General features: G+C 45.1%; 1 protein-coding gene across 1 annotated transcript in view; it reads left to right on the forward strand.

Moving 5' to 3' along the window:
* The first annotated feature begins 3,872 nt into the window (after nucleotides 1-3,872).
* Nucleotides 3,873-13,603, forward strand: part of LOC138739645 (52 kDa repressor of the inhibitor of the protein kinase-like) — a 67,447-nt gene continuing 57,716 nt past the window's right edge. The window contains exon 1 of the mRNA XM_069892119.1: nucleotides 3,873-4,201. Coding sequence (XP_069748220.1) covers nucleotides 3,888-4,201 — 314 coding nt within the window. The 5' untranslated portion in view covers nucleotides 3,873-3,887. The remainder of the gene's footprint in view (nucleotides 4,202-13,603) is intronic.

Below are 13,603 nucleotides of genomic sequence, written 5' to 3' on the forward strand. Positions count from 1 at the left end.
CAAATCAAATATTCTATTTATAATTTTTAATTGAACAGCTTTATAATAATTTTTAAACTTTGAAAGTTGCAAACCACCTAACTCATTTTTCCATGTTAATTTATGCATAGAAATTCATGCTAATTTTCCCTTCCATTAAAATTTCCTAACCATTGTATTCAAGTCCTTTAAAAAAACTTTTTAGGAATATTACAAGGAACACTTTGAAAAAATACTGAAGCCTAGGAAATATATTCATTTTTATACAATTCATCCTACCCACCAAGACTATCGGTAAATCCTTCCATTTATTTAAATCCTCTTTTATTACAGAAATTAATGATAAATAATTTAAATCAAATAATTGATCTATATATTTATTTACTTTAATACCTAAATACTTAATTTGATTTGTCCATTTAAAACCTACCACTCCAAAACAAACAAAATAATCAGCTTCAGTCAGTGGCATAAGTTCACTTTTATTCAAATTCACTTTATAACCGGATAATTCCCAATACTGTATTAATTTTTTTCTGTAACACCTTCAACGACTCCAATGGTTCAGTTAAATAAATTAATACATCATCTGCAAATAAACTAATCTTAGATTCATCCAATCCTAATTTAATACCCTTTATATTCCTTTCCTGTCTAATTAATTGAGCTAAAGGTTCAATCACCAATGCAAATAATGCTGGTGATAAAGGGCAACCCTGTCTCGGAGATCTCTCTAAATAAAAGACACTGACAATACCCCATTTGTCATAACTCTAGCTCTGGGTTGTTTATATATTGCCTTAATCCAATTTATAAACATTGATCCAAACCGAAATTTCTCTAACACTTTAAATAAAAATCTCTATTCCACCCTATCAAACGCCTTCTCGGCACCCAATGATAGTACCATTGGTAAGTTGGATTCCTCCCAAGAAATATTTATTAAGCTAATTAACTTAAATACATATCTGCAGAATATCTACCCTTAATAAAATCCATCTGATCAATATGAATCAACTTTGGTAAATACTGCGCCAATCTATTAGCCAAAGTCTTAGTCAAAAGTTTATAATCAACATTCAATAACGAAATTGGTCTATAAGAACCAGGATTCAAAGAATCTTTATCTTTTTTAAGAATCACCGTAAAAATAGCTTGTGAAAACGATTCCGGTACAGATTGTGTATCCGAAACTTATTGTAGAACTTCACTAAACACTGAAAGCAATAAATTTTGAAATTTCTTATAATATTCCACAGTAAAACCATCTTCTCCTGGAGATTTACCATTCGGCATTGAATTCAAAACTGACTTAATCTCTTTCAAATCAATAGGTTTCTCCAATTGTTCCCTAGTTCAATCATTCAATATAGGTAACTGCAATCTATTTAAAATCCCTCTATTTTATCATCATCTTGTTGCATTTCAGAAGTATATAATTTTTATAAAATTCTTTAAACTGTTCATTAATATCTTGAGGTCTATAAGAAACTTTAGAATTTTTCTTAACTGCCTTTATCATTTTAGACATTTGTTCAGATTTCAATTGCCATGCCAAAACTTTATGTGCTTTTTCCCCTAACATAATATTTCTGTTTAGATCTTTGTAATAAATGTTCAATCCTATATGTATGTAATGTATTATATTTCAATTTCATAGAATCCAGATGAGCTTTTTTCTCCTTATTTAATATACCCTTATGTAACTCTTTTTCCAAAATACTGTCTTTTTTCCAACTTATCTATTTCCACTAAATATTGATTTTTTTCAAGATGAAACTAATAATTTGACCCCTTAAAAAGGCTTTTAAAGCATCCCACAATGCAAACTTACTATTCACCGAATCCAAATTTATGTCAAAAAACTGCTGAATTTGTTCAACAACAAAGAATTAAATCTCCAGCGATAAGAAGAAACCATCTTATCCATTCCCACATATATTAATAAAACCAATGAATGATCCGACAAAATCCTAGATTTATATTCAATCGAAACTACATTAGTCAATCATTGAGTCGACAGCAAAAAAAAAAATCAATTCTAGATTAAGTATCCTATTGATCTGAATAATACAAAATAATCTCTCTCTTTTGGATTAAACTTCCTCCATAAATCAACTAAATTAAATTACTTCATCAAAAACAACAATTTCTTGACCATCTTATTCCTAAGTGTCACTTTACCTGATTTATCAGCCAAAGGATTCAAGCAACAATTAAAGTCGCCCCCTATCATAATTTGATCATTAGAATATGATAAATTAAGCAAAACATCCTGAAAAAACATCTCATCATCCATATTTGGTGCATAAATATTCACCAAAGTCCAAGATTCTGAAAAAAATTTACAATTAACTATCAAAACCCTTCCAATTGACTCATACACTGAATCCAAAGTAAAATGTAAATTTTAATGAATTAAAATAGTCACTCCTCTAGTTTTAGAATAAAAAGAAGAATACATAATCTGTCCTACCCAGTCTCTTTTCAACCTTTGATGTTCAATTTCCGTCAAATGAGTTTCTTACCAAAATGCAATATCAACTTTAAATTTCTTAATATAAGTTAATACCTTCTTGCGTTTAATCAAATTATTGAGCCCATTCTCATTAAATTAGCCAATTACAATGTAATCACCATAATCCATGCAGTCGGATCTCCATCTCCACAAAATAAAGCAACACTTCTCAAATAGAAAAAAAAGATACCTCCCCTTCCCCCTCCCCTTTTAAGTACCAAGTACTACTCCCCCTGAAATATTGGTAGCGGCGTAGGCCACTAAGTGAGTGACGGTGTCGGCTGAGCTGCAATGAGATCTTGCATCTCTCCCAGACAGATTAATCACATTATACAAGTCCACAGCTTCATGTATGAAAAGCTTCTTCCATTCAGTTATTCACTTGATCATCATCCATCAAAATTTCTTCAGCATCATTTGAGTCTTTCTGCTGCATCTCTTCTAACCAATCTTTCTTCCCTTTCTTCTTTTTTCCCTTCTGAATCCCTTTACCATTACCATTCTTTTTAACAGCTCCATTCGATTTCAGCATTTGAGAAGACAAAGACCGACTTTTCTTAAGATCCGTCAAGGAGTTTGCAAAACCCAAAGCATCTCCCTCGTCATCAAAAGATGAGATTCATATTCCCCATAAAAAAACTTAAAACAGCAGGAAATCTGAAAGCAAATTTATATCTTTCTGTCAAAGAATAGCTTTCGCTGAATTAAATTCCTTACGTCTTTTAATAATTTGACTAAGATCCGCATATTTAAAAAACTCTTCTGTTTTGAACCATCAGAGGACCTCCATGTTGCCTTGCATTCTGAACTGCCAATTTTAAAATTAACTCTCTATCTCAGACACCTGATAAAAACAGATTGGGGTGGTGGTCCAGGCATCGATTTTTTTCTCAAAGCTATATGTGCTCTGTCCAATTCCAAACCATTCGGAAACATTTAGGCTTCTAAAATTTAACCAGTTCCGACCCTTCAAAATCTTCAGGTAACCCCACGATCTTCACATTGTTTCTACTGGTCTGATTCTCCAATGAATCAATTTTCTTCAATAAATCATCCTTCTCAATCCTCCATCCCATAAAAGAATCAGCATACATGTCAAATTTTTGTTGATATTGTTCAATATCACAAACACAATCTTCCAACTTAACATCTTTTTAACTTTTTCTTGAACTTTATCCACCACTTTTGCATAATTTGCTACATCAGTTTTAACAGTTGAATTATCTTCCATTACATTTGCTAATTTACTATTAACAGTTGTGGAAATCTGCTGTGACTTTGCTTGAATCTGTTCTTCAAAGTAATCCTTATCTTTAAAGAAGTGCCTACCCTGACCATCATACATTTCTTCTTCTTCACTGACCAGATCCTCTTCAGAGTTGGTTTCTTGATGCCTCTCCTCCCTCACTTCACCAACTCATTTAACTTCTTCAACTACTGTAACTCCCCCCCCCTCGGATTTGGGGCCTGTCCTCTGCCGATCCCGACTCACTGGATCGATGAGCACCAGCCCCCTAACCCCCCCCCCCCCCCCCCCGTTTGGGTGGAAGATACTCGGAATAGTGTGCATGCACACAGATTCTTCAGCTCCATCTCGACCAGGGCTCTACAACCCAGGCACCGGCATCACCGTCGGGAATCGCCAACTATCGGCACTGGACAAGAGGAGAGGGAAAACACAAGGAACCTGGTTCCAACTCCAAGGTAGGCCGAACTTCTTCTAAACTTACAGATTGTTTTAAAATCTTTTTTTTTCATCGTTTTGGCTTTCAATTTTTCATTCTTATATATAATTACTTGTAAAAACAAACCTTAAAAACTTTATATATTTAGAGGGCATTTAAAAAGGGTTTCATTCAAATCTGCTGGGAGAGATGACCACTCACCTCTCTCCCCTACGCCATCACGCCACGCCCCCTGCACGAATCAGTGATTGAACAAACTCTACTCATGGGCGAAATTTCCAGTCCAATCAGGAGCCTTTACATTCTCCATATCTCTGCTGATAATGACTGATACACACTCTGCACACTCCTGGTACCATGTTTCTTTAATTGCAATTTTTTAAAAAACCAGTTCTTTTAAAACGACTATACTTTATTAGCTATAGATTCAAGGCTGAGTGGAGGCATCCATCTTGAATGCAACCAGAGCTGCCACCAACTCGTCTTTGACTCCCTCTAGTGGTCAGGAGGATCACTAGCACTCCATCACGACAGAAAGGTTTTTTTTGCCAGAGCTATTTTTAAATGGAAACATTCTAATCCACTTACTTTGACTCAATGGTTCTCTCAAAATATGTCATTAGGTTTAGAGAAAGTTAGGAGTCGTACATTTGATACTTCTGTTAAACTTTAAGAGATTTCTATAAATTATTTCCACATGATTTAGTATAATTATTTTCCCTTCTGGATTATATTTATTTTTATTTCTTTCTCTTTGATTGGTGAAGTCCAGACGATTAATTTTTATTAATAAATTTCAGGATCGACTTCCATCCTTTTTTTTTGGTTTTGTTTTCTAAGATTAAGTGGGGTTATGTATAATAAATTTTTTCTTTTTTTTTTTGAAGATTTTAGTTTGAGATTAGAACATATTCCTCAATTGTGTAACACAATATGTTATATCATATGATGTCATATAGTGATATTTTTTTCATATTAACTCCACCTCGAGTATTGTTTATCCAGGGTTAGCACCAGAATGAATGTTAGAGGAGGGCATTAGGGTAACTGGGTGAGGCACAGTGCAACAGTCTTATACTTAGTCAGCGGGGGTTTGCTGGTGGCAGCCCACCTACCGTACAGACGTCAACCTCCTCTGTCCCTCTGATGTAGAAGCCAAAAGCGCTTGCTTTTGTTGAATGGAGAGTCACTAGCATGCGTCAAGGTGAACACTCGTGATGCAGGCAGGAGTGGGTCTGACGGCGAGAGATGGCCGTGAGCTTATGTGACACAGCGCCTCAGAAGGGGGGCCATGCTGCATGAGCGTTTGGGGGCACAGCATCTCACAAGGAGGGGACCATTCCACACAAGTGAATGGGAGCCAAGCAGCTCGCAAGGAGTGGGCTATGCCGCACTAGTGTATGGGGGCACAGTGCCTCAGAAGGGGGGCCGTGCTGCATGAGCGTTTGGGGGTACAGCATCTTGCAAGGAGGGGCCCATTCCGCGCTAGTGTATGAGAGCCAAGCATCTCACAAGGAGGGGGCACAGCACCTTGGAAGGGGGGCCATGCTGCATGAGCATATGGTGGCACAGAATTTCACAAGGGGAGTAATGCTGCATGAGCGTTTGGGGGCACAGCGTCTCGCTAGGAAGGGACCATGCGATGCTAGTGTATGGAGCCACAGCATCTTGCAAGGAGGGGACCATGCCATGCTCGTGTATGGGAACCAAGCAACTCGCAAGGAGGGGGCACAGAACCTCGCAAGGGGGGGCCATACTGCGTGAGCATATGGCGGCACAGTGTCTCGCTAGGAAGGGACCATGCCCCCAAATATTGGCATAGTCTCTGTGTTTAGTCAGAATATGGTTAACAAAGACTGAGAGACAGGCTGCAGGTTGCATCATGTGCAGGAGCCCCAAGGAGGGGACCGTGTCCCCAAATATTCACATAGTCTCTGTGTTGAGTCAGAATATGGTTCAGAAAGACTGAGAGAGAGAGGCTGCAGGTTGCAGCAGGTGCAGGAGCCCCAAGGAGGGGACCGTGTCCCCAAATATTCACATAGTCTCTGTGTTGAGTCAGAATATGGTTCAGAAAGACTGAGAGCGAGAGGCTGCAGGTTGCAGCAGGTGCAGGATCCCCAAGGAGGGGACCGTGTCCCCAAATATTCACATAGTGTCTGTGTTGAGTCTGAATATGGTTCAGAAAGACAGAGAGAGAGAGGCTGCAGGTTGCAGCAGGTGCAGGAGCCCCAAGGAGGAGACCGTGTCCCCAAATATTCATATAGTGTCTGTGTTGAGTCAGAATATGGTTCAGAAAGACTGAGAGAGAGAGGCTGCAGGTTGCAGCAGGTGCAGGAGCCCCAAGGAGGGGACCGTGTCCCCAAATATTCAGATAGTCTCTGTGTTGAGTCTGAATATGGTTAAAGACTGAGAGAGAGAGGCTGCAGGTTGCAGCAGGTGCAGGAGCCCCAAGGAGGGGACCGTGTCCCCAAATATTCACATAGTCTCTGTGTTCAGTCAGAATATGGTTAAGTAAGACAGAGAAAGAGAGGCTGCAGGTTGCAGCAGGTGCAGGAGCCCCAAGGAGGGGACCGTGTCCCCAAATATTCACATAGTCTCTGTGTTGAGTCAGAATATGGTTCAGAAAGACTGAGAGAGAGAGGCTGCAGGTTGCAGCAGGTGCAGGAGCCCCAAGGAGGGGACCGTGTCCCCAAATATTCACAGTCTCTGTGTTGAGTCAGAATATGGTTCAGAAAGACTGAGAGAGAGAGGCTGCAAGTTGCAGCAGGTGCAGGAGCCCCAAGGAGGGGACCGTGTCCCCAAATATTCAGGTAGTCTCTGTGTTGAGTCTGAATATGGTTCAGAAAGACTGAGAGAGAGAGGCTGCAGGTTGCAGCAGGTGCAGGAGCCCCAAGGAGGGGACCGTGTCCCCAAATATTCACATAGTCTCTGTGTTGAGTCTGAATATGGTTAAAGACTGAGAGAGAGAGGCTGCAGGTTGCAGCAGGTGCAGGAGCCCCAAGGAGGGGACCGTGTCCCCAAATATTCACATAGTCTCTGTGTTGAATCAGAATATGGTTAAGATAGAGTGAGAGAGAGAGGCTGCAGGTTGCAGCAGGTGCAGGAGCCCCAAGGAGGGGACCGTGTCCCCAAATATTCACATAGTCTCTGTGTTGAGTCAGAATATGGTTCAGAAAGACTGAGAGAGAGAGGCTGCAGGTTGCAGCAGGTGCAGGAGCCCCAAGGAGGGGACCGTGTCCCCAAATATTCACAGTCTCTGTGTTGAGTCAGAATATGGTTCAGAAAGACTGAGAGAGAGAGGCTGCAAGTTGCAGCAGGTGCAGGAGCCCCAAGGAGGGGACCGTGTCCCCAAATATTCAGATAGTCTCTGTGTTGAGTCTGAATATGGTTCAGAAAGACTGAGAGAGAGAGGCTGCAGGTTGCAGCAGGTGCAGGAGCCCCAAGGAGGGGACCGTGTCCCCAAATATTCACATAGTCTCTGTGTTGAGTCAGAATATGGTTAAAGACTGAGAGAGAGAGGCTGCAGGTTGCAGCAGGTGCAGGAGCCCCAAGGAGGGGACCGTGTCCCTAAATATTCACATAGTCTCTGTGTTCAGTCAGAATATGGTTAAGTAAGACAGAGAGAGAGAGGCTGCAGGTTGCAGCAGGTGCAGGAGCCCCAAGGAGGGGACCGTGTCCCCAAATATTCACATAGTCTCGGTGTTGAGTCAGAATATGGTTAAGATAGAGTGAGAGAGAGAGGCTGCAGGTTGCAGCAGGTGCAGGAGCCCCAAGGAGGGGACCGTGTCCCCAAATATTCACATAGTCTCTGTGTTGAGTCAGAATATGGTTCAGAAAGACTGAGAGAGAGAGGCTGCAGGTTGCAGCAGGTGCAGGAGCCCCAAGGAGGGGACCGTGTCCCCAAATATTCACAGTCTCTGTGTTGAGTCAGAATATGGTTCAGAAAGACTGAGAGAGAGAGGCTGCAAGTTGCAGCAGGTGCAGGAGCCCCAAGGAGGGGACCGTGTCCCCAAATATTCACATAGTCTCTGTGTTGAGTCAGAATATGGTTCAGAAAGACTGAGAGAGAGAGGCTGCAGGTTGCAGCAGGTGCAGGAGCCCCAAGGAGGGGACCGTGTCCCCAAATATTCACATAGTCTCTGTGTTGAGTCAGAATATGGTTCTGAAAGACTGAGAGAGAGAGGCTGCAGGTTGCAGCAGGTGCAGGAGCACCAAGGAGGGGACCGTGTCCCCAAATATTCACATAGTCTCTGTGTTGAGTCAGAATATGGTTCAGAAAGACTGAGAGAGAGAGGCTGCAGGTTGCAGCAGGTGCAGGAGCCCCAAGGAGGGGACCGTGTCCTCAAATATTCACATAGTCTCTGTGTTGAGTCAGAATATGGTTAAAGACTGAGAGAGGGAGGGTGCAGGTTGCAGCAGGTGCAGGAGCCCCAAGGAGGGGACCGTGTCCCCAAATATTCACATAGTCTCTGTGTTGAGTCAGAATATGGTTCAGAAAGACTGAGAGAGAGGGGCTGCAGGTTGCAGCAGGTGCAGGAGCCCCAAGGAGGGGACCGTGTCCCCAAATATTCACATAGTCTCTGTGTTGAGTCAGAATATGGTTCAGAAAGACTGAGAGAGAGGGGCTGCAGGTTGCAGCAGGTGCAGGAGCCCCAAGGAGGGGACCGTGTCCCCAAATATTCACATAGTCTCTGTGTTGAGTCAGAATATAGTTCAGAAAGACTGAGACAGAGGGGCTGCAGGTTGCAGCAGGTGCAGGAGCACCAAGGAGGGGACCGTGTCCCCAAATATTCACATAGTCTCTGTGTTGAGTCAGAATATGGTTCAGAAAGACTGAGAGAGAGAGGCTGCAGGTTGCAGCAGGTGCAGGAGCCCCAAGGAGGGGACCGTGTCCCCAAATATTCACATAGTCTCTGTGTTGAGTCAGAATATGGTTAAAGACTGAGAGAGGGAGGGTGCAGGTTGCAGCAGGTGCAGGAGCCCCAAGGAGGGGACCGTGTCCCCAAATATTCACATAGTCTCTGTGTTGAGTCAGAATATGGTTCAGAAAGACTGAGAGAGAGGGGCTGCAGGTTGCAGCAGGTGCAGGAGCCCCAAGGTGGGGACCGTGTCCCCAAATATTCACATAGTCTCTGTGTTGAGTCAGAATATGGTTCAGAAAGACTGAGAGAGAGGGGCTGCAGGTTGCAGCAGGTGCAGGAGCCCCAAGGAGGGGACCGTGTCCCCAAATATTCACATAGTCTCTGTGTTGAGTCAGAATATGGTTCAGAAAGACTGAGAGAGAGAGGCTGCAGGTTGCAGCAGGTGCAGGAGCCCCAAGGAGGGGACCGTGTCCCCAAATATTCACATCGTCTCTGTGTTGAGTCAGAATATGGTTAAAGACTGAGAGAGGGAGGGTGCAGGTTGCAGCAGGTGCAGGAGCCCCAAGGAGGGGACCGTGTCCCCAAATATTCACATAGTCTCTGTGTTGAGTCAGAATATGGTTCAGAAAGACTGAGAGAGAGAGGCTGCAGGTTGCAGCAGGTGCAGGAGCCCCAAGGAGGGGACCGTGTCCCCAAATATTCACATAGTCTCTGTGTTGAGTCAGAATATGGTTAAAGACTGAGAGAGGGAGGGAGCCCCAAGGAGGGGACCGTGTCCCCAAATATTCACATAGTCTCTGTGTTGAGTCAGAATATGGTTCAGAAAGACTGAGAGAGAGAGGCTGCAGGTTGCAGCAGGTGCAGGAGCCCCAAGGAGGGGACCGTGTCCCCAAATATTCACATAGTCTCTGTGTTGAGTCAGAATATGGTTCAGAAAGACTGAGAGAGAGAGGCTGCAGGTTGCAGCAGGTGCAGGAGCCCCAAGGAGGGGACCGTGTCCCCAAATATTCACATAGTCTCTGTGTTGAGTCAGAATATGGTTCAGAAAGACTGAGAGAGACAGGTTGCAGCAGGTGCAGGAGCCCCAAGGAGGGGACCCTGTCCCCAAATATTCACTTAGTCTCTGTGTTGAGTCAGAATATGGTTAAGATAGAGTGAGAGAGAGAGGCTGCAGGTTGCAGCAGGTGCAGGAGCCCCAAGGAGGGGACCGTGTCCCCACATATTCACATAGTCTCTGTGTTGAGTCAGAATATGGTTCAGAAAGACTGAGAGAGACAGGTTGCAGCAGGTGCAGGAGCCCCAAGGAGGGGACCGTGTCCCCAAATATTCACATAGTCTCTGTGTTGAGTCTGAATATGGTTCAGAAAGACTGAGAGAGAGAGGCTGCAGGTTGCAGCAGGTGCAGGAGCCTCAAGGAGGGGACCGTGTCCCCAAATATTCACATAGTCTCTGTGTTGAGTCAGAATATGGTTCAGAAAGACTGAGAGAGAGAGGCAGCAGGTTGCAGCAGGTGCAGGAGCCCCAAGGAGGGGACCGTGTCCCCAAATATTCACATAGTCTCTGTGTTGAGTCAGAATATGGTTCAGAAAGACTGAGAGAGAGAGGCTGCAGGTTGCAGCAGGTGCAGGAGCCCCAAGGAGGGGACCCTGTCCCCAAATATTCACATCGTCTCTGTGTTGAGTCAGAATATGGTTAAAGACTGAGAGAGGGAGGGTGCAGGTTGCAGCAGGTGCAGGAGCCCCAAGGAGGGGACCGTGTCCCCACATATTCACATAGTCTCTGTGTTGAGTCAGAATATGGTTCAGAAAGACTGAGAGAGACAGGTTGCAGCAGGTGCAGGAGCCCCAAGGAGGGGACCGTGTCCCCAAATATTCACATAGTCTCTGTGTTGAGTCTGAATATGGTTCATAAAGACTGAGAGAGAGAGGCTGCAGGTTGCAGCAGGTGCAGGAGCCTCAAGGAGGGGACCGTGTCCCCAAATATTCACATAGTCTCTGTGTTGAGTCAGAATATGGTTCAGAAAGACTGAGAGAGAGAGGCAGCAGGTTGCAGCAGGTGCAGGAGCCCCAAGGAGGGGACCGTGTCCCCAAATATTCACATAGTCTCTGTGTTGAGTCAGAATATGGTTCAGAAAGACTGAGAGAGAGAGGCTGCAGGTTGCAGCAGGTGCAGGAGCCCCAAGGAGGGGACCCTGTCCCCAAATATTCACATCGTCTCTGTGTTGAGTCAGAATATGGTTCAGAAAGACTGAGAGAGAGAGAGGCTGCAGGTTGCAGCAGGTGCAGGAGCCCCAAGGAGGAGACCGTGTCCCCACATATTCACATAGTCTCTGTGTTGAGTCAGAATATGGTTCAGAAAGACTGAGAGAGAGAGGCTGCAGGTTGCAGCAGGTGCAGGAGCCCCAAGGAGGGGACCGTGTCCCCAAATATTCACATAGTCTCTGTGTTGAGTCAGAATATGGTTCAGAAAGACTGAGAGAGAGGGGCTGCAGGTTACAGCAGGTGCAGGAGCCCCAAGGAGGGGACCGTGTCCCCAAATATTCACATAGTCTCTGTGTTGAGTCAGAATATGGTTCAGAAAGACTGAGAGAGAGAGGCTGCAGGTTGCAGCAGGTGCAGGAGCCCCAAGGAGGGGACCGTGTCCCCAAATATTCACATAGTCTCTGTGTTGAGTCAGAATATGGTTAAAGACTGAGAGAGGGAGGATGCAAGTTGCAGCAGGTGCAGGAGCCCCAAGGAGGGGACCGTGTCCCCAAATATTCACATAGTCTCTGTGTTGAGTCAGAATATGGTTCAGAAAGACTGAGAGAGAGAGGCTGCAGGTTGCAGCAGGTGCAGGAGCCCAAAGGACGGGACCCTGTCCCCAAATATTGCCTTAGTCTCTGTGTTGAGTCAGAATGTGGTTAAGATAGAGTGAGAGAGAGAGGCTGCAGGTTGCAGCAGGTGCAGGAGCCCCAAGGAGGGGACCGTGTCCCCAAATATTCACATAGTCTCTGTGTTGAGTCAGAATATGGTTCAGAAAGACTGAGAGAGAGAGGCTGCAGGTTGCAGCAGGTGCAGGAGCCCCAAGGAGGGGACCGTGTCCCCAAATATTCACATAGTCTCTGTGTTGAGTCAGAATATGGTTCAGAAAGACTGAGAGAGAGAGGCTGCAGGTTGCAGCAGGTGCAGGAGCCCCAAGGAGGGGACCGTGTCCCCAAATATTCACATTGTCTCTGTGTTGAGTCAGAATATGGTTCAGAAAGACTGAGAGAGAGAGGCTGCAGGTTGCAGCAGGTGCAGGAGCCCCAAGGAGGGGACCGTGTCCCCAAATATTCACTTAGTCTCTGTGTTGAGTCAGAATATGGTTCAGAAAGACTGAGAGAGAGAGGGTGCAGATTGCAGCAGGTGCAGGAGCGCCAAGGAGGGGACCGTGTCCCCAAATATTCACATAGTCTCTGTGTTGAGTCAGAATATGGTTCAGAAAGACTGAGAGAGAGAGGCTGCAGGTTGCAGCAGGTGCAGGAACCCCAAGGAGTGGACCGTGTCCCCAAATATTCACATAGTCTCTGTGTTGAGTCAGAATATGGTTCAGAAAGACTGAGAGAGAGAGGCTGCAGGTTGCAGCAGGTGCAGGAGCCCCAAGGAGGGGACCGTGTCCCCAAATATTCACATAGTCTCTGTGTTGAGTCTGAATATGGTTCAGAAAGACTGAGAGAGAGAGGCTGCAGGTTGCAGCAGGTGCAGGAGCCTCAAGGAGGGGACCGTGTCCCCACATATTCACATAGTCTCTGTGTTGAGTTAGAATATGGTTAAAGACTGAGAGAGGGAGGGTGCAGGTTGCAGCAGGTGCAGGAGCCCCAAGGAGGGGACCGTGTCCCCAAATATTCACATAGTCTCTGTGTTGAGTCAGAATATGGTTAAAGACTGAGAGAGGGAGGGTGCAGGTTGCAGCAGGTGCAGGAGCCTCAAGGAGGGGACCGTGTCCCCACATATTCACATAGTCTCTGTGTTGAGTCAGAATATGGTTCAGAAAGACTGAGAGAGAGAGGCTGCAGATTGCACCAGGTGCAGGAGCCCCAAGGAGGGGACCATGTCCCCAAATATTCACATAGTCTCTGTGTTGAGTCAGAATATGGTTCAGAAAGACTGAGAGAGAGAGGCTGCAGGTTGCAGCAGGTGCAGGAGCCCCAAGGAGGGGACCGTGTCCCCAAATATTCACATAGTCTCTGTGTTGAGTCAGAATATGGTTCAGAAAGACTGACAGAGAGAGGCTGCAGGTTGCAGCAGGTGCAGGAGCCCCAAGGAGGTGACCGTGTCCCCAAATATTCACATAGTCTCTGTGTTGAGTCAGAATATGGTTAAAGACTGAGAGAGGGAGGATGCAAGTTGCAGCAGGTGCAGGATCCCCAAGGAGGGGACCGTGTCCCCAAATATTCACATAGTCTCTGTGTTGAGTCAGAATATGGTTCAGAAAGACTGAGAGAGAGAGGCTGCAGGTTGCAGCAGGTGCAGGAGCCCCAAGGAGGGTCCCTGTCCCCAAATATTCACATCGTCTCTGTGTTGAGTCAGAATATGGTT

This window comes from Narcine bancroftii, chromosome 7 (assembly GCF_036971445.1).
Source record: "Narcine bancroftii isolate sNarBan1 chromosome 7, sNarBan1.hap1, whole genome shotgun sequence".
NCBI lineage: Eukaryota > Metazoa > Chordata > Chondrichthyes > Torpediniformes > Narcinidae > Narcine > Narcine bancroftii.